The sequence below is a fragment of the Channa argus genome, chromosome 20, assembly GCF_033026475.1.
Source record: "Channa argus isolate prfri chromosome 20, Channa argus male v1.0, whole genome shotgun sequence".
Lineage (NCBI taxonomy): Eukaryota > Metazoa > Chordata > Actinopteri > Anabantiformes > Channidae > Channa > Channa argus.
Window position 1 is genome coordinate 13,722,858 of NC_090216.1, and position 22,836 is coordinate 13,745,693.

The following is a 22,836-nucleotide window of genomic DNA, read 5'->3' on the forward strand; positions in this document are numbered from 1 at the left end:
CCCCCACAAAGAAACCCTGCAGAGCTCGAAACCACTGAATTTTTACATTTATACATCAAGTTGGCTGTTCGTTAGGTATAACCTAGCTGAACTTATTCTAAACTAAAATGTAATTTCTATGTGCTATGGACCACAAAGAAGACATCATGAACATCTATGGTCAGTCCATAAAAACAACAGTTGAATCATCATAAATCATTGTAGTGTAAGACAAAACACAATGTTAAAAAGATCATGGAGACATTTTACATAAAAATCAAAATGTCTTCACATTCCACCTCTGCACAGTGTTCACCACAGTGCCAGGAAAACTTTGGGTTACTTAACCTAATCCCTGTACCTCCTAACTCATTCTAGGCAGATTTGTTTCTGTGCCTATACAAGGAGGAAAAACTTGGTGAAACATCACACTCTGTTATCAAATAACCAGGAATGACTTTATTTTTCTAACATTCACTCAGTGTTTCACTATGGGAGATATAATAGCCCACAGTATTGCATAAGTTCTACAAAACCATGGATGCAAGCTAAGGTCTTGGAGTCAAACTTTAAGCTGGACCTGACCCCTGTGCTACCAGCAATCGATGGTCCTGACATGTCCAGCCTGTGATGGCGCACAAATGTGTGAGGAGTAGCCCAACACGCTGTTGCAAAAATGTCCTGAACTGACACACCCTTGAACATGGCCCAGGATGAGGCCATGCTCCTGGTGAAGTGAGCCTTCAGCCCTCGTAGAGGTTGAACTCCCCTGCATCTATATGCCGTCTCTTACGGGATACTGGATACAGGATCTGTTTTCCTAAAACCTGCTGGCCTATCCACATAGACATTCAAGACTCCAACATGGCCTAAGCTATTAAGTTGCTGTGCCTACTAAGACCTAAGGCTGGGTTGGGCCGTAGACACATCTAAGCCTGTCCTGGGACCCATTGTAGACATCAAAGATGGATAGACAGAGCTTGTCAATCACTCACTTGCTCAGTGTTAAGAGTAAGGCAGTTTTAATAGAGAGCAATATCAAACCCACATGTTTAATTGGCTGAAAAGGGTGGTGAGAGAGGATGTCCAAAATGACCGTCAAATCCCAAAGCAGTACAATAAGCATAGAAACTGGGAGCCTGTGGTAAGCACCTTTCATTAAAAAGACAAACCAGGAGATGCTGCTTGACTGGTTTGTCACTATAACCCACATGACAAGTTGAGAGTGCTGCCAAATAGACCTTAATTGTGGAGAAAGCCTTGCCTTTCTCCAACAACTCTTGAAGAAAACACAGCACATCCACCACTAAACTCTCAAAAGGGATGGTATTTCTGCCATCAATCCACTTCTCAGAAATCCAACATTTATCACTGTAAAGGGATCAGGTGGAGGCAGCTCTGGCATTTTGAATAGTGTCAACGACCCCAAAAGGCAAGCCTGATGCATTCAGGTTTCACCTTTCATGAACCACCTGGTCTGAATGAGGATGGTAGATTTCCCCATGAGCCTGGGGCAGGAGGTCCCTATAAACAGGAAGGGGTCTGTCTGCTAGCAGCAGAATTATATCTGCTTTTCAGTGCTTGGATGGCCAATTAGGAGGTATTAGTGACAGGTCCTTCTCCCTCACTCTAGCTTGTATTGGGATAATCAGGTTGAGTGGTGGGAAAACATACACTAGGACCTACAGCCATGGGAATGCTAGTGCATCAAACCCCATTGGTGGGTTCAGATCTGAGCGGGGGAACATTGGACAGTGAGTGTTTTTTAAGCAAAAAGATCTACAGACACCCATCCTCATGTCCTGTTCCCTCACTCTGAATTGTGTTGTGGGAATCAATCTGAGTGGTGGAAAAGCATAGAGTAGGACATAATCCATGGGAATGCTAGTGCATCAATCCCCATTGGTGCGTTTATGTCTGACCGAGAAAACCTTGGACAGTGAGTGTTTTATTTTGTTGTGAAAAGATCTACGGATGCCGATCTGATTCTCTGCAAAATCTGTTCCACCACCTGTGGGTACAACCTCTATTCCCTGTACAGTGGATTCCCTTTGGACAACAATTCTGCACCCCGATTCAAAATGCCTGGCCTGTTCAATGTTGAATTTGGGTGGTTTGTACCTGTGAGATTGTGGACAATACCCAGGGGTGGGCTGCGCTTGCACGCCACTGTTCTGCTTGTGCAGGAACTGGGCCATTGTCGCACCTGGATGATGTCACCACTCTTCAGAGGATTAAGTCCCCTTTGTGAAGGCTACAAACTCTCTCTACTGGGGAGAGAGGAGCATGATTTTTTTGCCCTTATTTTGTTTTTGCACTCTGCCTTTGGCCCTCTGCCTAGCTGCAGAAATGCACTCTTTATTTCTTTTGTTAAACCCAGAACAATTAGGGGTTCTTGGTAACACTGGGGACTGCTGAACAGCAGAAGCCTCTGAACTCAGAACAAAGGGGCTGTGTTCCCTCTTTCCCACTCTGTGCCTCCTCAAGGTGGAATGGAGGGTTTCAAGCTGCTACTGCAATGAATGAGTCCTTTCACCTGAGACTGCCAACCCAACTATCTGACCAGAGCCCTGGACCACCCCCCTGGAAGACCTTAACATGAGGTCATTTCATCCCAGAGAGCAGGGTTAGGGGGACCCTGAATCCAGCTGACAAGACATTCTTCCAGCATCTTGGCCAGGTATGCAGACAGCAGTGTAGCTGCATTCAGAGAGTACACGAACTTGGCTGTACATGTGTAAATTCTCTGAAAATGGAAGAAGTGAGGCGATCCATTTTGCTAAGAAGAGACATGATGATGAATGTCAGTCATGGCCATAGAGGTGGATGACGACGGGCATAGTTCCTGAATATTTGCAACTGCCACTCTCTACCGCCATTCTAAAGAAAAAGAGAAATCTGGCACTGCCACACAGTGTGGGCACAACTACTGGCCTGCCAGTGAGGCTTAAGTGTGTTTATTGCCCATTCATGCTATGCAGATGGAGTGAGGGTCCTTACCCCAGATAAAACAGCTGCATGTCGTGGGACATGGGTGGGATGCAGCCTCTTTAGCCTTAGGCTCCAACTCTTTGGCTGTGATTGTTACTGTAGACATAACTTAGCTCACAGGAGAGCGTGTGAAATTGACACACTGTTTGTCACAAGGCTTGACACATGTCTCTTCGATGAAGCAATGGTAACGGGGTTAATTCCAAGCTAACCACCGTCACCAGAGTCAGCAAGCCACATCGGTAAAAAAATACTAGGTGGACACTGGAACAGCTTGACAGCCTAAACACGGACACTGTTCTCCTCAAATCGTGTAACCACAAATTTTTCTTGTGAAGGTAAAACTGCGTATGGTGAGGCGGTCCTTTTTACAGGTCACCTGTGAACTGTTTACAGCTGGCTGGAGGGCGGAACCCAAAGCACGGCTCAACCAGACAGATGTGGTATCATTGGACCTTCTGTAGTTGGTCACACCAAGGCAAATCCCATAGTGAAACACAGAGTGAATGTTAGAAAAAGAACCTTTCACTCAACCACTTGCACATGATTTCTGATTGAAAAATCTACATTTTAACCCTGTAAGTTTGTATCGCACAGTTGGGCGTTTAATTATTAAAGTAATCTGCCTAAACTTTTTATCTCCTTTGTGTTTATATCCAGCTGTTCCAAGGAATTGAACCAGTGGGAACCATTGACAGAATACGGCCAGTCTAAAGGCCACTCAAACCCCTATCTTGTGCTCGAGTGTGCTTGGAGGGTTTCCAATTGGGTTGCAATGAAGGAGGCTCTGGTACAGGTGAGCAGTGCAAAGTCACAATGTTAAAAAGTCTGCATTAATACACAGAGAAATACACATGCGCACTCTCACTCAACAGTTTGACAGAAAAGAGAAACTATAGATGGAAGTTCTCACTAATACAATTGCAGGCACTGTGGCGCCACCAGGCTTCAGCCCAATGAATCAGAGACTAGACTCTGTTCCATTTTATGCCCACTTTCCAGAACAGTGCTGTATAGTAAGTGCAGGTCTGATGCCAGGGTATAGAGTATAGTAACTTGATATTGTGACCATACAGCCCTTCAACATCACACCTCCAAAAGAATGGAAGAGCCAGCTGTAAAAGCTGTGTAAATGCAGTTCAGCTGTTTGGTCCATTAATTTATTGGCCTCATTTTTCCAAAACAAGCTCAAGACGGGTGGCGAGTGTGCGATAATACCTGACACATAACAAATACTCCTGCTTTGCTCTTTCAAGGAGCCTTGGAACCAATTCATTGAGCCATCCCTTCCTAAGGTGACAACTAATTAAATTGTTTGGATGGCAGGACCCACTCCGCTGTATCCCCTCCTCTCTGTTTCAGTCCTTTCTTCCTCTGTGTACCCATTTCTCTTTCTTTTGTCTCTCACTTTCCTAACTTCGCTCTTCTTTTTGTTATTATTTCTCTCTCTACTTCCACTTCCACCTCTTTATCCTCCTATTCACAACTCTAGTTTTAACAGCTAATCTTTACAACAGCTGCATGTATATATAATTACCCCAGCATCTGCTGCAGGGTGATTTTTTTTTTATGGTGGAGAAGAGGAACATGGCTTTCAGTTGCCTGCTTGCCCAACACTCAGCAGCTCGGAGGTGAAGTCCAAATGTCCCCACTTTCAATTAAAGCTGGCTCTTGATAAGGGCAGCCCTGTCTTCTAGATATTCATCAAGCGTCACCCGATCAGTGTGCTTCAACCCTTCACTGTTCATTTTCTCCAACATTTGATTAGTTTACTCAAATACACACCCATGATTTCGCAGTCACTTAGTGTTTCGCTCTTGCTCATTTTTGGTCTTCTCTTCTTCTGTCTTTCTTTAAATCACTTATGAACACAGCAGCAAACCACAGATTTGAGTTAGTGGGCTATCAGGGGATATTGTTTGTTCAGTGTTAATACACTCAAAACTTTTAATCAATAGCTGTGCCTTTTCCCTCTTATGCCTCTTTGTCAAACGCATCAGGTTGATTAGTCATTGCTACAAAATTCCTGCTGTAACTGTTCAGAAAATAAATCAACACTATTGTTGTGCATTTTGTACAAAATTATCCGAGGAAAGTGTCACATGGTCTTTCTCCTGAGACATTTTCACTAAATTAAAACTGCCACACACAATGCTGTGAGGAGTGGACACTATTTTTCTTGACATCATAGGAATAAACATACAGAAAAACAGCCCACCACAAGCAAGTGTTTATACACAGCAGTATTGATATTTTGACATTTTATTTTTGTTTAGTCATTTGCTAATATTTCTCCTTTGTCTACAAAAATACTTTAGAGATACTTGGAATAAAAACAAATCTGTATTATTGTACGTACATGTTGAAGGGATTGGCTGAATTTTATCCTGATGTGTGGGAGATGGCAGATAGTAGAATAAGAGAGTGATGGTAAAGGCAAATTACATTTTTGTTCTTCAGATGACAAGTACATTAATTATACAATCCCATAATATAGTCCCATTCTAAATGGAGCAGTCTTCCTGTGAACCACATGCTTTAATATCATGGTCATTATGAGACAGTCTCCCAACATTTTATTTTTGAAGTTATACTAAAGTTTAACAATGTGTTTTATGCTGCTGCTAAAGAATGTTAATACAGTTAGGATTGTGAATACGGTGAGGTATTTTTGCATTTGGCCTCTGTGCACCACAGAGAACTTGAAATGACACATAAGAGGCCAGCAAAGTTAACACTTCTTCATAATGCAGATGGAAACCCAAAACATTCAGCAAAAGCTAACCAACACAGACTTGGCCAGTGAACAATATCTGATTTATCTGTCACCTGATAAATCCAATACAGCGGCTTTTCACTTCTGAAAACAGAAAGACCCACAAACAAGCAGCAGCTAAAGGCAGCTGCAGTAAAGGTCAGGCAAAGCATCTCAAGGTAGAAAACTCTGCATTGGGTCATGTCCATGTGTTTCAGAGTTCAGGAAGATATTGACTGCAAAGGATTTGTGTCTAAGTATTAAAGGCAAACCTTATGTTTAAAATTGTTTTCTTATGGGTAACCAAAAATGTGGGTATGTGTATTAAAATGCCTGTAAATCTTTGTCCAACCCCTTGAATTAAAGCCAAAAGTCTTGGCTTTGCTCATATCTTGTATTTCAAATCAAATTGAATTTGGAGGTATGCAGAGGCCAAATGCCCAAAGTGTATCATCATTCCAACATTTATGAACTTAAATGCATATTATATAAGAAAAAATAGTTGTGTACACAGTCTTTAGCTGCAATAAAATTGTGCTTAAATATGGATGTTTGCTTTTGATTGACTCTTCAGGTAGAGCTGAGTTGTCCAAAAGAGATGGCCTGGAAGGTGAACATGCACCGTGGCTATCTGGCCATTTGCCACCCAGAGGAGCAGCAGCTCAACTTCATAGAGCGGCTGGTTGAAATGGCCTCTAGCCTGGCCATCCGCGAGTGGAGGAGGTTGCCTCACATAGTTTCCCATGTGCACACACCACTGCTGCAGGTCTGTATACAAAGTGATTGTCCTCTAGCTCCCTTTATCTTTTTTTTTTTTTTTTTTTTTTTTTTTTTTTTTTTTTTTTTTTTTTTTTTTTTTAGGGAAAATCTTAGATAGTGAAAAAATAACCTCTTTGATTCCACCAAGAGAGATTACAATAGACAGGGAGAAAGATGAAAAAGAAAAATGAGAAAAGAAAGGAGACCCAGCAGATGGAAATTATAAAAGCGGGACATGGGGAGAAAGAGACAGAGAAGAAGAAGAGGGAAGAAAGAGACTTAGTTCAGAATGGCTGTAATTACTTTTCTGCCATCAGATACCATTTGATTAAATACCTGCAGCAGAATTACATTTACATGATGAATGGGATGGTCTGAATGAAGGTTAGAAATGGGCCATCAGCTGATATTAACAGATAATTGTGAAAAAATATTGTACTGCCTAATTTATTTTGTTTTGGGAGATTTGATTTCAGAGTGGGGGGGTTAATATTGAGCACAGCCCTGATTCACTACATTTATCTCCTCAAAAAGGGTATTTGAATTGGGTGACTATGTTCTTTGTTAGTTTTATGTGTGTGTTTTGATTTAGTTGTGCTTGCATACGTGCACTTATTTACCCTAGCCAGGGGAAAACCAGCTATTTATTCCTCTACCCAGCCAAGCGATCTGTAGTAAATCTCCATTCCTAACTTTATATCTCACATTTATGATCCGTGAGCCTTTGAGAATTAGAAGCCTAGACTATGCAAGTACAGTAGGGTTCAAATACCATGTGAATCAAGTTATCAAATTCCAGCTCTGAGAAATGACTGGCAATCAATGGATTATCACCCACACTTTCGATTATCAGGGTTGGCGATAATATTGATTGATGACTTGTTATTATGGAATGATAGGTTCGCCAAAGTGGCTTTGGCCCAATCAATGAGGCTTCTTTTCAGGGAATGAGATTGAAGCCCTCGCTTTTCATTTTCCAATTTAACCTGTCTTTTGTCTTCTTTTTTTTTTTTTATGGTGCTGTATGTGAGCAGATAAGGTGTTGAAGTATTGCAGGGAGACATGATGATTTAGCTGCATTTTGGTGGAATAAAAATATTATATATTTTGATTTTGTGATATGCAGAAACTGTCCTTTGCTAATTATTCAATCAAGTTGTCCAGAAAATAAAATTACAAACCAAATTTAGTAAAAACAACAGTAATGTGTGTTAATGTTTTGCTCCAAGAGATATTGGGAAGGTGCTGTTTTTTTTCTCAGGGCTGTTAAAAATCCTCAGACCATACTGTTTGTAGAGGTGACTGTATTTGGTCACTTTGATCCATCTCATTTGTGGAGGCTTTCTAACTCTGGGGCTGTTGAGTATGAGTCTTAAGACAGTGACCTCGAGGAGTGCAGCCTCAGCATTTTCCTTTAGTTCATACCTGTCAATACCTATGCAGTAACAGCATCTCTTCCTTTTATCTCCTTTTTTCTTGATTCTTACAACTGTCACCTAATCATTGCTCACCCATCGTCTGTTCCATCTTTTTATCTTCTTACATTAGATTTATTTATTTATTTATTTTATTTTATTTAAATGTTAGGATGTTCTGTTTTATTGGTCTATACACCAAACACTACAGAAGGCGTAAAAATAATGGAGCGAGATGAGGCAGAACTAGAAGTCTATTTTTAAAAAGCCCGTAATAAACTAAAAATAATGTTGAACTTAAAACTGTATTTTGCAGCATAATGAATGAAAAATAATTGACATTTGAATTTTTTAAAACTTTAAATAAGTAATCAGTCACTGATTGGTGGCATAAACACTATGTGTAATGCCCTGCAAACTAAGCATGGACTTTGAGTACTAACATACATTGTAGATGTGCGAACAATATATTAACAAAAACAAGTCCACCTGCTGTACTATCTGGACCAAAGCTTTGAAGCAGACTTTAGAGCTGACCTGGGAACATAAAATGTTAATTGTAAACTAAAAGTGCAGTCAGTCTAAGCATTAGAAGCATTTTCCCTTTGGCGGCTGGTTTAGATCTGCCACCTTTCATGCACCGTAAATGTTAAGAGCTAGTGTTAAAAAGTCAAGTAAGTGTGTTGAAGTTCCTTGTGATCCTATATGAAAGATCAAGAGCAAAATGTTCCTCTTATTTTCTCCTTAGGCAGCACAGCAAATCATTGAGCTGCAAGAAGCAGCCCAAATTAATGCTGGGCTGCAGCCAGCTAACCTTGGCCGCAACACCAGCCTCCACGACATGAAGACTGTGGTGAAAACCTGGAGGAACCGACTGCCCATTGTTTCTGATGACCTGTCCCACTGGAGCAGCATCTTTATGTGGCGTCAGCACCACTACCAAGGTCCGACACACTCTAAAGGACCTTTAAACCAGCAGTATTGAAGCATTCGCTGTAAAGTGTATATGGTCCACATACATGGTTTTGGTGCTATAGGGTCTAATTCTTATGCAGCTACACCCTTATTTTGCTGCTACGGTTTAAACTGGTTCCAGAAAGGGGTCTTCTTTAAAAGGGCACAATGTGCAGAACCCCCTCAGGGTCTGTGCATTTCCAAATGCCAGCTCACTAAAGTATTCTCTCACATTGCAGGACACACACACACATACACATATTTACCTTACTCAGTGCTCAGCTCTCTCCTGCAGTGACTTTGAAACCATTCAGAGAGGCAGCCACTGCAAAATGTGATGTCTCAAGCAACTTGAGCTTCGACTCTCACTGTGAGGGGCTAGAATAATGATGGCGCTGGTTCTGCAGCACCATGCCAATAAAATCCACTTCATTTATACATGACAGCCTTCAAACTTATGTTAAAGTGAAATGGAATTTTCTTGATGAAATTCATTGCCATGGCCCATTTGGTGTTCAATACGTTTAGTGTCCCCAGTGCCCTCCTCTGTGTTATGACAGCAGAGTTTTCAGAGAACTAGATGTTCAAACTGCTCTAAGCTCTCCTATTTTTACTTCAACACTGTCACTTGAATATGGTGAAAACTATTGTTCATTACTGTTTTCTCTCTGTGCATAGCTATAGTTACGGCGTATGAGACAAACACACAACATGATCCCAACAACAACAATGCCATGTTAGGAGTTCATGCCTCAGCCTCTGCTATTATTCAGTATGGAAAGATTGCACGCAAACAGGTAATGTTTCAGCTTGTTTTTAAATTAGTTCTTTTTCATTATTGTGTATGAAACCACATTACCCTCTTTTTTTTCCCCCCTCCAGGGTTTGGTGAATGTAGCTCTGGATATTCTGAGTCGTATCCACACTATCCCCACAGTGCCCATTGTTGACTGCTTCCAAAAGATCAGACAGCAGGTCAAATGTTATTTGCAACTGGCTGGTGTCATGGGCAAGAATGAATGCATGCAGGTAAGATGTTTTGCTCACTATTATTCTTTCTTTGAAATTATATAATGTCTTGTGACATAAGCCTGATTTGTTGTTTTAATTATCTCTCTCTATCTCTCTTTATATATATTTTTGTAATTAAAAATACACCATTTTATTGTTGTAATAATACAATATATTATTGTAATTTCTAAAGATTGTTGTCCTTTTCAGAATCACTCTTTGCTTTATCTACTTACTATCATACAAATATAATAAGTGTCCCTGAGCAAGACACTGAACCCCAACTTAGTTGCTCTGGTGAGGGGTGGCCAGCTGCGTAGCAGCTCCCCAATCGGTGTGTGAGTGAATGGGTAAATAAGAAGCAGTGTAAAATGCTTTGAGTGCCAATAGGTAGAAAAGCGCTATCTAAGTGCAGACCATTTACCATATTTTGCCTGTGTATTATAATTATGTATGAACAAAACGTGATAAACACACTGTGCCCCTGTGCCACCTGCATTATAATGTAGCACAGCAGCATGAGATTTTAACTGCAGTCATGAGTGCTCTAATTTGAAGTGAGCCAATCTCTACTGAATTATACATTTGATGAATTTAAGGCAATTTAGGAAGTTGGCTTGATTTCTGTTAGCATAGTTAGCTTTTCTTTGAGTGGGCAAAGTAGTAAAAGCAAAGAAGTGTTGGGGAGTGGCTCTAGGTGACAAGTTAGAGCAGGGAGACTTATAAGAGAGTGTAACTCAGGAGCTTGCTCTTAAGCACTTTGAGTACTCTGATTAATAGAACCAGTTCAGCACACCACAAGTCATTAAAAGTGCCAGTAGTGTGTGTGTCTCTCTCTCTCTGTCTGTCTGTCTCTCTCCTTCTCTCTCTCTGTCTCTCTGTCTCTTTCTCCTTTTTTTCTCTCTCTCTCTCTCTCTCTCTCTCTCTCTCTCTCTCTCTCTCTCTGTCTGTCTCTCTCCTTCTCTCTCTCTCTCTCTGTCTCTCTGTCTCTTTCTCCTTTTCTCTCTCTCTCTATCTATCTCTATTTCTCTCTCTCTCTCTCTATTTCTCTATTTCTCTCTCTCTCTATTATATCTCATCTCCTTTGGTTCTCTCAGTCTCTCTCCCCCGCTACACATCGTTTGTCACAGCAGTACATAGGGGACACCTAATCAGACACTCACCATAATGGAAGTTTAGTTTCCTTAACACCTCTTTTCTTACTTCTAAATGAACACTAGCAGTTTGTTTGTTTTGCACCTTTGATTATGGTCCTGTCTAAAACAGAATATTGTGGTATCTTCTCCCTTCTTTAAGGTCTTTTCTTCTTTTCCCTTACTTTACTGCAGTTTAGTTTGAAGCTAAACCTCTGTTGTTATCTCCTCCATCTGTTAGGGTTTGGAAGTTATAGAGTCGACCAACCTGAAGTACTTCACCAAAGAAATGACAGCAGAGTTCTACGCCCTCAAGGGCATGTTTCTGGCTCAAATCAACAAGTAAGTCTACTAGTGCTCCAGCTTTTCTGACTTTGGCTACTTTTCCAGGTTTGGATAAGTATTGTCATTTTATAGCCAATCTTAAATTTGCTGTCACATTCTTAGTTGTTTTGCAATCTAAATATATTCCTATGTCTGTTCGTCCAACTGTACCAGTGGTCCCTTCACTCTTTGTGGGTGTTTTATCCTGTCAGGACATGGCTGTCACATTAAATGTGCACTTCTTGGTTCAAGTTGATGCACCTCTCACACTTACTTGTTACTAGGTAACCCTCATGACATGACTTAGATCTCAATGTACTGTACATATGTGTCATCAGCTCGTGGCTGTGTCATGATGATGTCTCTTTGGCTGCAGGGCTGGCCAGGGGAGTATACAGCTGCTCTCTCCATGCTTTGCTGGGCCACCTCTTGAACACCCCTTCCCCTTCAGCACCCTCTTTTCACCTGTCATCTTTGACGTGACACAGTGTCCTGAGGGGTGAAAGACAAATTGAGGGAGGCTTATTAAATGTATATGCAGCTCAATAATTAACTTGAGGCAATTTGCAGGAATTCATGGGATCAGCATAACTTGCCTACACCTCAGCAGGGCTTATTGCAATCATTAAGTTTCCCCTACACCAGGGGAGAATGAACAGCAGAGTGGGGGTTAGGGGTTGAGAGAGTGTGTGTATACGCTTGTGTTTTGGTGGGTGGGGTGTGTATGTGTGCGTGCATGTGCAGCCACGTGTGCTTAGGATTTTGGGATCATTCAATTAAACGGGTGTCAGAGATTTGACAGTCTGCTGGGTGCCTGTGCTCCTGTTGAGCCACATCGTAGAAACTGTTAATGTACTTTAGCACTGGCAAAATGACTAAGGCAACCCCATTAACTATTACTGGAGGGTCTTCAGCTCTGACTCCCATAGCAATCAAGCTCCACTTTCTTAATCAAAAATTCCTTTTATAATAACACATTTTAATTGATTGGTTTGGGAGACATTTTAGTGTATGTAAGTGGGAGAGTAGTTTTGGAAGCGTTCCTGAAATGGAGGTTGATTTACCAACTGTCAGCACTTACTGTCAGTAAGGCGTTTTCATTGAAAGGCCTGTCTCCTTGTTTTGACTGTGGGGCAGTGCATCTCAGGGTGCTTCTTGAATCTTATTTATTAATCAAATGCTGAAAGGTGTGTAAAAATTATTCAGAATATGTGCTAACTAGTGGTTAGAAGCCACTTGATGCAGTAAAAACAGCTGATGTTTCAGAATATATCTCCCTGTCAGCACAAATGGTGCAGTCAAAAATTGGGTCTCCTGGCAGATTTTACCTGTCTGTTTCTTTGCCTGCCATTTAACAGTTCCTAAATCGAATTCTTGAAGTGTGACTGCTAGATTGCACTACTAGGATAAAAAAAATCCCAAGGATTCTCAAGTTTACGAACGTGCAGATTTCTCTGAGGTTTAGCACTGCTTTTCACGGTCAGTGTATTTGTATACAGATAAATAGCCATTATGCTGAGGTTTTTACCTTACTTGCTTGCTCTGTCATTTCTGATAAACTAGGAAGACGTTAAGCTCAAATGTCACCCAGTATTAAATGGATTGATCTGCACAGTATGATAGGGTTGGGTTCAAGTTATATTACAGTGTAGCAAAAATGGCTGAACCCTTGGTGACATTAATTCATGCTGGGTTAAATGCTTACTCTGTAATGCCATGGGGAAAGGCCTTGAAGATTATGGCAAATGAAATATTGTGCTTATTGATGTGTAGTACATAATTCAGAATATGATCATCATAATCTGTTTCTTGCACACTCCATCCTTTTCTTTCATTTCTTTATCCCCTGTCTCTGCACAAGTATTGCATCCATCTCTTTGACTCCTTCAGCTCTCCCTCTTCTCTTCGGCATCTCCACTTATTTTGTATCAGTTTTTTATTCTTCTTCCCTTTCATTCACTCCTATTTCCTATCCTTCTCACCCACCTGCAAACATTGTTTACTTGCCCTGGATACCCAGTTCTAGCCTCGACTATCTAATGCTACAAACTTTTCCTCTCTCCTTGTTCCAGATCAGAGGAGGCCAATAAGGCCTTTTCAGCAGCAGTACAGATGCACGATGTCCTGGTTAAGGCATGGGCAATGTGGGGGGACTACCTGGAGAACATCTTTGTCAAGGACCGCCAGCTCCATTTGGGAGTCTCTGCCATTACCTGCTACCTCCATGCCTGCCGCCACCAGAATGAGAGCAAGTCTCGCAAATACCTAGCAAAGGTGAAAACATGGGAACTAGGGAACACTGCTTTTGTGTGATTATGAATGTTCAAATGTGAAAAGTAGTATTCAACAGGTTATTTTAAAACATAATGATTGTTGTTTATCTCTTGTTATTGTTGAGGATTTTATGAAAGAGTATTTCTTTGTATAATTGAGAATACCAAATCAGCAGCCATTCTTGCATCTAACCCCTTTTTCCATAATTACCTTCAATAAGGCTATCTTTCAAAAAGCCAGTTATTTCCTTGTTTTCCCAATCCCATCCAGTCCATAAATTATTGGTACTAATGACAATAAAGGCATTCGTTTAGCCCCGTCAGGTTTAACTGCAGTTACAAGCAGCAGAGTAGTAATTTCATCGATTATAGTGCAGCAGTAGACTGTGTGGATAGGTACCCACAGCAGATCAATGGTGGAGTGAAGGCTATCCCCGTGCATGGGGGGTTAACAGACTAATGGTTTCCCCTGATGCTCCAATCTCATGACCCTCTACAAGGACTAAAAGACCATTGCTATTGTACTTATGAGCTAAGTAAGCCCTGTGTGGGAGAAGAGATGGACTTGTTGCTATTGTAGCAAGAATCCTGCCTTTATCCTACAGACACACAGCAACTTATTCAATACAGTGCATGAGCCGGGGTGGACTGAGTGCTTGTGAAAACTTTAACAAACTGCCTGCTGGGCCTCTGCTTTCAAAGAGCCACAGGAGACTTGGATTAGAGAGCCTCAACCAGAGAGCAAAAGCTACCAGCAACTTCTGTGTGTCAGGCTCGATAAATAATAAATATGGCCTTGCCACATCCGGTGTAGGCATCAAGCTTTTAGTATCAGTATCTGTTATAATAATGCCTAATCTGGGTTGGCAGTGCTTAGTCCTCAGGGATGAAGTGAGATGACCAGCTGGCTGAGTTTTGACCATAGTGAGCATTGCAAAGATGCACCTATTCCTTGCCCCCCCCCCCCCCCCCCCCATGCTGTGAACAGAATGGGGAAGGCAGTAAATTTCTGATTATTGATATACATGTTACCTTTGGTACGTCACACTGGAATATGCTATATTTGCAGAATAACCACAGTGTTTAAATTGTTTGTCACTTCTTTTTCTTCTTCTTTTTTTTACTTTCTTAACTTCCTCTCTCCCTTCGCACATTTTTCTAGGTGTTGTGGCTACTCAGCTTTGATGACAAGAACAATCTAGCAGATGCTGTGGACAAATATTGCATTGGAGTTCCCCCAATCCAGTGGTTGGCATGGATACCACAGCTCCTGACCTGCCTTGTAGGTTCAGAAGGCAAACCTCTGCTGAACCTAATCAGCCAGGTTAGTTCTTTATAATGTCCCTGGTTGTGGGATTCAAAAAAATCCCATGGCAAGATTTAGACCTCAATCTTGGACTTGGACTAAAACCTTCTTCTTTTTAGTTATCAGCTTTTTTATTAACAAAACCACCTGACAAACAGCTTTTTTAAATAATCTTGGCATTTAAAATAGGTTTGAAAATCATCTCTTTCAATCAGTTTATAAATTTCTGTCCTCTTCAATTTCATATATGGTTGTTAGCGTCATCCAACAATCTTTCATACATGTATTTTTTTCTTGGTTTCTTTCCTCTATTTGGAGCAGCACATCTGGCATGTTTATTAGCATTAGTGTTCATGCACATCTTTCTAATCAAGATAAATTAACTGCATTCACACCAAAGTGGCCTCTCTACTGCTTTCTATTTACTAAATTAAGCATTCAGATTCTCTTTCACTGTCCTTTTTACAGCAAATTATTGGCTTTCACCAGTCCCTGGTGAATTGGTTTTTAAATTATTTGTTCAAGAAATTATTCTAAAGTTAATATCGTATGCATCCGCACTGCAGGAACAGAGCTAGTAATTAAACCGAAGACTAATTTGCTTTGCTTAATGGAGTATTATTTCCGCACAATTTGAAGAGGGTGATCTTCAAAGAGTAGTCTGCTATAACAAACAGCCATCCTCTCAGCAGAGCAGGAATATTGTATAGAGGATATAAAAGAAGATGTGGAAAATAATAAAAGGAAGACAGGGTTTTAAAATACAAGTGGATACTTTAAGAGATACAGTATAGTAGTATGATAAAAAGACTGTGAGATGAAGAGATGATTGGAAATCTTTTGTACTTTTTGCTTGCAGATAAAGAGGAGACGTCTCACTGATTACTGCTTGTTAAGTCCATTAAGAAGCAGGCCTAATGCAGGTTAGCTGTTAAATAAATTAGCACAGCAGTAGAAACCTGAATCAAATGCAAACATTTATGTTTTTATGCTGACATAGTCTGACATGTTGATCCTTTTAGATGTTTCTTTTGTCTGAAGGATAATTGACCAGTGGATGTGGTTGTTACAAGGTTTTAAGTTGAGACCCCTTAGTTACAGTAGAGTCACTTCAGCTCATACACCTTTTATATGTATATTATTAATATTTTTTTATATATAAATTGAATTCACTGGGTGACTGTAGAGATTTTTCCATCTATGAAGATCCAGTTATTCTTTTGGTCTGCCTTGTCACCCTGCAATAAATGAAAGGTAAAGGTTGACACTCTTTACTTCATTTCCTTTTTTATGAAAAAAAGAAAACCACATTTTAATGCATGGCAGGTTTTATCTCTGCTGCTCACCTGAATAATTTAGACTTTCTCTGCGGTGGCGGGATGTTTAAAAAACGTATGTTGAAATATTGATAAAGGTGAGGAGAAAAGTGCCTGTGGGCAGGCGGGAAGATGAATCAGAAGTTAACAGAATCTCAGCACCCAACTACCACCAACTACCACCCACTACCCCCCACCCCCAACACACGCACCAAGCCGCACGCACTTCCTCCTCTACCTTGTCTACCTTTCACCCCTTCCCCTCAGCCCACTTCAGCTTTGCCAAAATATGACATTTCTTATCTTCCCATTAGCACTCTGATCGCTGGTTACTCCTCCTCCTCTGCCTCAAATCCTCTTTCATCTTTAATGCTGCTGTTAGCTGCTACTTAGAGCTCCCTCTTCCCTTTACTCTCAACTCTGGTCTTTCGCTTCTCATATAAAAGGTTTTTTTTTTGTTTGTTTTTTATACTGTAAATCTTTGTTTTCTGCAAAAGATTCACTGTTCATTCAGTACATAAAACATGAAATATATGATTAGTAAAGGCTGTGAATAACCAATTGCAGAATGTGTGTCTGTGTAACTGAAGATATATGTACTTGTACTCAAGCATTGTAGAAATGTCTGTATTTCAGCCACTAAAGAGCAGTTAAAGCTTTTTGTTACCCCTTCGTTGTATCTGGTCACAATTGAGGAAGTGGATTGTTATTTCCTAAATGTAGTTCAATTTAATAATACTTTGTTCCCTCCTTCCTGTTGCACTCAGTTTGAACAAAACACCCAGGACAGTTGCACTCAACATTATTCAACACACATTGAAAATGAGGTTTTAGCAAAATTTACAAACCCTCACAGTTTGCAATGTAAAAATCAAATGGAACAATCACAACTAATGTACACGTGGTCCCTTCAAAGTCAAAGCAAAATGCAACTTTTAATGACTACTGCAGTCTCAGAATTATTCCAACCCTTCATGAAAACCATTCTCAGTACTTAGTATAGTACCCTTTTGCCAGTATAACCTGCTGCAAATGTAATGCAAAGCCAGACACTAGCTTCTGGCAGTGTTCCTGAGGAATCTTAACCCAGAACACAATCCTCAAGCCTTTGTGGCTCATTTTTATAGTTTTGAACATATTGTAGCTGAATTTCTTGTGCTTTAATGTGCGACTGCAACCCCTGCCTGTTGCCACCAAGTCTTGCTGCACTTCTTTTGCAGTCATTTGAGGGTTTTTCTCCATCTCCCTCTTTAGAAATCTGGTTGCAGCCCTTAATATCTTTCTTTTTCTGCCACATCCAGGTAGAGTAGCCACTGTTTCTCTTTAACTACTATACTATACTGGAACTATAATTCCAATGGTGTCTCTAAGAGTATTTATTGTCTTTGCTATGATTCTGTGTGCTTTTTCTTGTTTGTGAAACCTTTTTGACAGTTCTTTTGGTGTCTTTTATTTAAGCACACCTGGAGCTACTACTGAGATATCAGTATCTCCCATTTCTTTACACTTTCAATGTGTCCCAGTATTCATTGTCATATAAAGATCAACAGGTTTCGGGTTGTCCCTTAAGGGGTTTTCACGTTGCTGTGGCATGTGTTTTTATGCCAGATGCCCTTCCTGCTGCAACCCTCCCATTTTTATTCCCGCTCGAGCCTGGCACCAAACTTGCCCTTGGTGGCTGGGTGGGGTATTTTAAATATTTTGTAGCTAAACAGTGTGACATTGGGATTGTAGTCACAGAGTGGGGGTGTTTGTTCAAATCTTTTGCTGCATTTATGACAATTTGCTATATGTTACATTGGTGCGTTTAGAGACAAACGCTTCCTTTAGTAGTGGCGTCTCAGATTGCAGAACCACATAAATGGTTGACAAATGTCATGACTTGTGCCTGCTTTTTAATAGAAGACACACATGTTTAGTGAATAGTATGACTTCAAACAGCTCCTCAAATTATGATGTAATCTGAAGATTTAAAAAACAGAAATAAAATATTAAAGTAGTGATAAAGTAACTTACCCTTTTCCCCTTGGTTTAGTAATTGACATCAGTTAATGCAGAATTTTGATTTTTCAACTTGGAACTACAAGCTATGAACCTACCTACCTTCACATTGAACTGTGACCTGAGCCAGATATATAAATTACAATTATCAAAAGAATTCTACTCTGCCAAGTTCGAGATTTGCTGTGTGTTTAAAAAATTGAAACCTCTCATGTCCTGGCTTTAACCATAAAGGTTTCCAGTGATGTCAGTGACTTTTAAGAAAAGTCTTAAGGGCAATTTCATCATCACTCACATTTAGTTTTGTAATTCAGCCCTGATATGTTTTTAACTTACTTACTCCCCTGAGTCAAAGCTTCAATCACTCCCTCTGTTACAGTTCTCTTGACTATATCCGTATGATCTCGCTCTCGCTCTCTTTCTCGCTTTCTCTGTTCTCTCTCTCTCTCTCTCTCTCTCTCTCTCTCTCTCTCTCTCTCTCTCTCTCTCTCTCTCTCTCTCTCTCTCTCTCTCTCTCTCTCTCTCTCTCTCTCTCTCTCTCTCTCTCTCTCTCTCTCTCTCTCTCTCTCTCTCTCACACACACAGACATACACAAACAGTTTCTCTGTCCTTCTCTTCTCTGCATCTCCTCCCTCTCCACCTTTCTGCCTCATCTCTCTCTTTTGAGGTCCTGAGGGGGAGTCTTTGAAATATAATCTGTGACCCTCTTTTATCTGCTAGGTGGGACGAGTGTACCCCCAGGCTGTCTACTTCCCTATCCGAACCCTTTACCTGACACTTAAGATTGAACAGAGGGAACGCTATAAAAGCGGTAAGTAAACATGGCTACTTGTCGTGTGTTGCTTTTTGAAATACTTTAAACATTTAAAGTTCCTTTTCTAACTTAACTTGCCATGCAGACGTGTTAGATTTAAAAGCACCTACAGGCACAAAATATGTGCATTTTTGTGTAGTGTTTTCTGCCACATTCTTTTTACCACTTATCCACTTCTCTTGCCTTAGATGCATCTGGACAGCAGCAGCCCAGTTCAGTGGGGGCCCAGCCTCACTCAGGGGCCTCTGACCCAGGGCCTATCCGGGCCACTGCCCCAATGTGGCGCTGCAGCCGGATCATGCACATGCAACGGGAGCTCCACCCTACTCTTCTCTCTTCCCTGGAGGGTATTGTAGACCAGATGGTGTGGTTCAGGGAGAATTGGCATGAAGAGGTGAGAAGAACAAAGGTGCTGGCTTTGTATGTGTTTGACTTTGTTGTTATGTGTGTATGTTTTTAACAGATTAGATGGTGACAGAATGATGACTTTGATAGTGAGAAATTTCACGCATCTGTGAACATTTGCAAAGTTCAAGGTAGTCTTGTGTGTATGGGGATCGTGCCACTGGAGCCTGTTTCACACTTGAACTCCGGACAGTGTTTGGAGAATTCAGCCTCGGACATTGTTCGGAGTGGTCTAGTAGACATGTAACTCACTGCTAGAGATTGCCCCAGTGAGAAGCGTCCTCACGTGTGAAAATCTGCTCGAACTGTGCACGATCAGCGTGCACAGGAGGCATAACTTCATACAAAACTTTATCTGTGGGAAACTGTTTTATTTACAGCAGGTTGGAGCCATACATCTAATAAATAAAAAGGTTCTATCACTCGACTACAACCAAAGATAAGTGATGGAACCTTATTTTATTGTCATTGTATTTTATTCCCCTGACTCAATTATTGTGTTGCCCTAAACTGGTCAGAGTTAACAAACCTAGGTACCATATTAATGTTAAAATTACTGTATTTTGTACATACAGTAGTAAATAGGGGATTTCCTACTTGATTGCATTGTGTCTTCACTGGTATTTTTTGTTGAGCAACATGTCAACCTAAATCACTCATTCAGCCATCATTTTTTTTGGCCTGACTAATTTTGTGGATCTGAGTCTAGCATCATCATCAAAACCAAACTTGGTGTTACTGTAAATCATTTTAGCTATGCTAGGCAGCATCCTGGAAAAGTAACTGGTCTGTAGGTGATGGAGGAGTTTGGGAGAAAGAGTGGTAGGAGGAGGAGAGGAGCAAGACAGGTGATGGATGGGTGCAGTAAGTGTGTAGGATGGAGCAAGGGATTTAGGGACAGGTGTGTGTGTGTGTGTGTGTGTGTGTGTGTGTGTGTGTGTATTTATCTGTGTTGTTTTGAGGCATTCAGTAGCAGCTGCAGTCTCTATGCTTCATTCCACTGGACATACAGTGGCAAAGGAATGTTATGCCATCATCACCTTTCTTCTATACCTGAGTTTGTTTACTGTATTGTTACACATTTGATACTTAAGAGTATCTGTGTTATTCCCATTAGATGTATGGCCATTATGGACTTGAACTTTTAAGAATGATAGAGCTCAGACCCAACAGATAATCATAACATGATTTGGAGTCAGCAAAAACTTATTCAGACTGGTCTGATAAACATTAATGTTGCTCTAATCTTCTTCCTTTCAATGTCTCCATAGGTCTTGAGACAGCTCCAACAAGGCCTGGCTAAATGCTACTCAGTGGCCTTTGAAAAGAGTGGGGCAGTGTCTGATGCCAAGATAACACCTCACACTCTCAACTTTGTCAAGAAGCTTGTTAGCACATTTGGTGTTGGCTTGGAGAATGTATCCAATGTTTCTACCATGTTCTCCAGTGCTGCCTCTGAGTCACTAGCCCGCCGGGCCCAAGCCACTGCCCAGGACCCTGTTTTCCAGAAGATGAAGGGACAGTTCACAACAGGTTAGTTGACTTTCAAACAAGTCAGTTGTGAGTTTATCATGTATGCTTAGCTAAAAAGAAAGAAAAACTTCAAAAATGGCTAGCAATCAAACACCTCTCTAAAACAGTCTAAATATCAACTGAACATTGTGTCTCTGATAGAGATTTATATAGTAGTTGTACCTAATAAATGGCCATCTGTCATATAAATATATTTTTCTTTAGAAATACAATGCACACTTTTGTATTTCCTTTTAATTTGATAATTGTTTGCTTTAGTTTAAATTTTGGTACTGTTGCTTTATTTTTTTAACTTGATTAAAACAATTGGAAATTTGAATAGACATAAAATGTGAAGGAAAGGTTTTCAGCCAACCCAACCCAGCCACCTCACAGTTCTCCTCCCTAAAGCCCCCAATAACACGTTAGCCACCTTTTTAGTAAATGAGCAGCATTGCTGTTACTGTATGTCTACACTGGTTTCAATGATGAGAGAGATGCCCAACTGGTCTCTAGCAATATTTTGAGCTGGTTATTTTTTCTGTGTATTATCTGTGTGGACCAAAAAGAAAAACTTAAAAAAATGTCTAGCAATTGAACACCTAGCTAAAACAGTTTAAATATCAACTGAACATTATCTCTTTGATGGAGAGTTGTTGCCAGTTTTATATATCAGTGCTACCAGGAGAGACTGCACTGTTGCTTGGAACAGCTGTAGCATTGGTGTTCTGTGTTGTAATTAAGGTTTCCAACCTGATGATTTTGTTAGAGGAAGGGGTTGTGGATAGTGACAATTCAGAAATAAGGGGTGTTTGGTGTGCATATTCATCCCTGGACATGTGAGTGTGTGTGTGTCTTTATTATGCTATGTGCATACGCCCTTACTTGCTTTGATTATATACAAGTCAGCTGAATTCCTAATCTAGCTGGTGCAGCACTGCATTGCTAATCTCAACAGGGTTGATGAAATAAAACAGAAGATTCTTGTTTATTTTGCATCCGTCTCCACGGAAACTGCACAGGTTCACTTTTTATTCTTAGGAGGATTTTATATAACAATACTTATTTTCGTTCAAATACACCTAATGACATTTTCTTCTAAATATAGGTTTCCATCTTACTGATACTGGACAACTTTGGCTATTTTATACTAAAATGTTAATGTATTATAACCCTTGTTAGACTGAGTACAGTAAAGTGTTCTTAGAAAATTTGCCTTCTGTATAATCCGAGGTTGCCTGCTGTAAAAAAAAGCCAGTCTAGTTCACCAAATACAGAACTTGGTGTAGCACAGAAATGAAATGCTTAGTTCCCTTACATTTTTTCTATGGTATTAACAATGCTAGTACAATTTGTTTCCTATCTCTTTTCACAAGTTGGTTACCTTTTTTTGTGGTGCTATTCAATTTGGCTCTGAATGGGAGCTGTCATTCACTCCTGAGGATGGTGGGCATTTGCAATGGAGAATCTATGTGGAGATGAGTAAAAAGAATTGTAAAAGTGAGATCCTGTGATCCCTTGCATTATCGGTCATCTTCAACTGCCATGTATTTTTACCTAATGTTGAATCACAGAAGATCGTTCCCTAGCTTATTTCTTCACTACCAACAACAGAACATTGTAGGAAAAAACTCAGACTGGCACGTTAAATGGACGTGCCAGTCCAGTTATATGATAATAAGAACTGAAAAGCCGATCTAAGTTAAATATTGTGGTGGGAAGTGAAATTTCAAGTTGCAATATTCAGTGTTTTCTTAAGCTGAATTAGGACTGTAGGATTTCAGTGTGTGTGTGTGTGTGTGTGTGTGTGTGTGTGGTGTAAACGTTTTAATTTATTGAGTTTTTAGAATATATGTTGACTGTGTTTCTGCTTAAACCTTTTCATCTT

The 22,836-nt window shown here is 40.4% G+C and overlaps 1 protein-coding gene across 2 annotated transcripts in view; it reads left to right on the forward strand.

Annotated features, from left to right (window-relative positions):
• trrap (transformation/transcription domain-associated protein) overlaps window positions 1-22,836 on the forward strand; it is an 81,975-nt gene that overhangs the window by 46,987 nt on the left and 12,152 nt on the right. For both annotated transcript variants that reach the window (XM_067487936.1, XM_067487937.1), the window contains 11 exons: window positions 3,631-3,766; window positions 6,300-6,491; window positions 8,648-8,843; window positions 9,532-9,650; window positions 9,736-9,882; window positions 11,239-11,339; window positions 13,394-13,595; window positions 14,757-14,918; window positions 18,938-19,028; window positions 19,220-19,425; window positions 20,708-20,969. In XM_067487936.1, coding sequence (XP_067344037.1) covers window positions 3,631-3,766; window positions 6,300-6,491; window positions 8,648-8,843; window positions 9,532-9,650; window positions 9,736-9,882; window positions 11,239-11,339; window positions 13,394-13,595; window positions 14,757-14,918; window positions 18,938-19,028; window positions 19,220-19,425; window positions 20,708-20,969 — 1,814 coding nt within the window. The remainder of the gene's footprint in view (window positions 1-3,630; window positions 3,767-6,299; window positions 6,492-8,647; window positions 8,844-9,531; window positions 9,651-9,735; window positions 9,883-11,238; window positions 11,340-13,393; window positions 13,596-14,756; window positions 14,919-18,937; window positions 19,029-19,219; window positions 19,426-20,707; window positions 20,970-22,836) is intronic.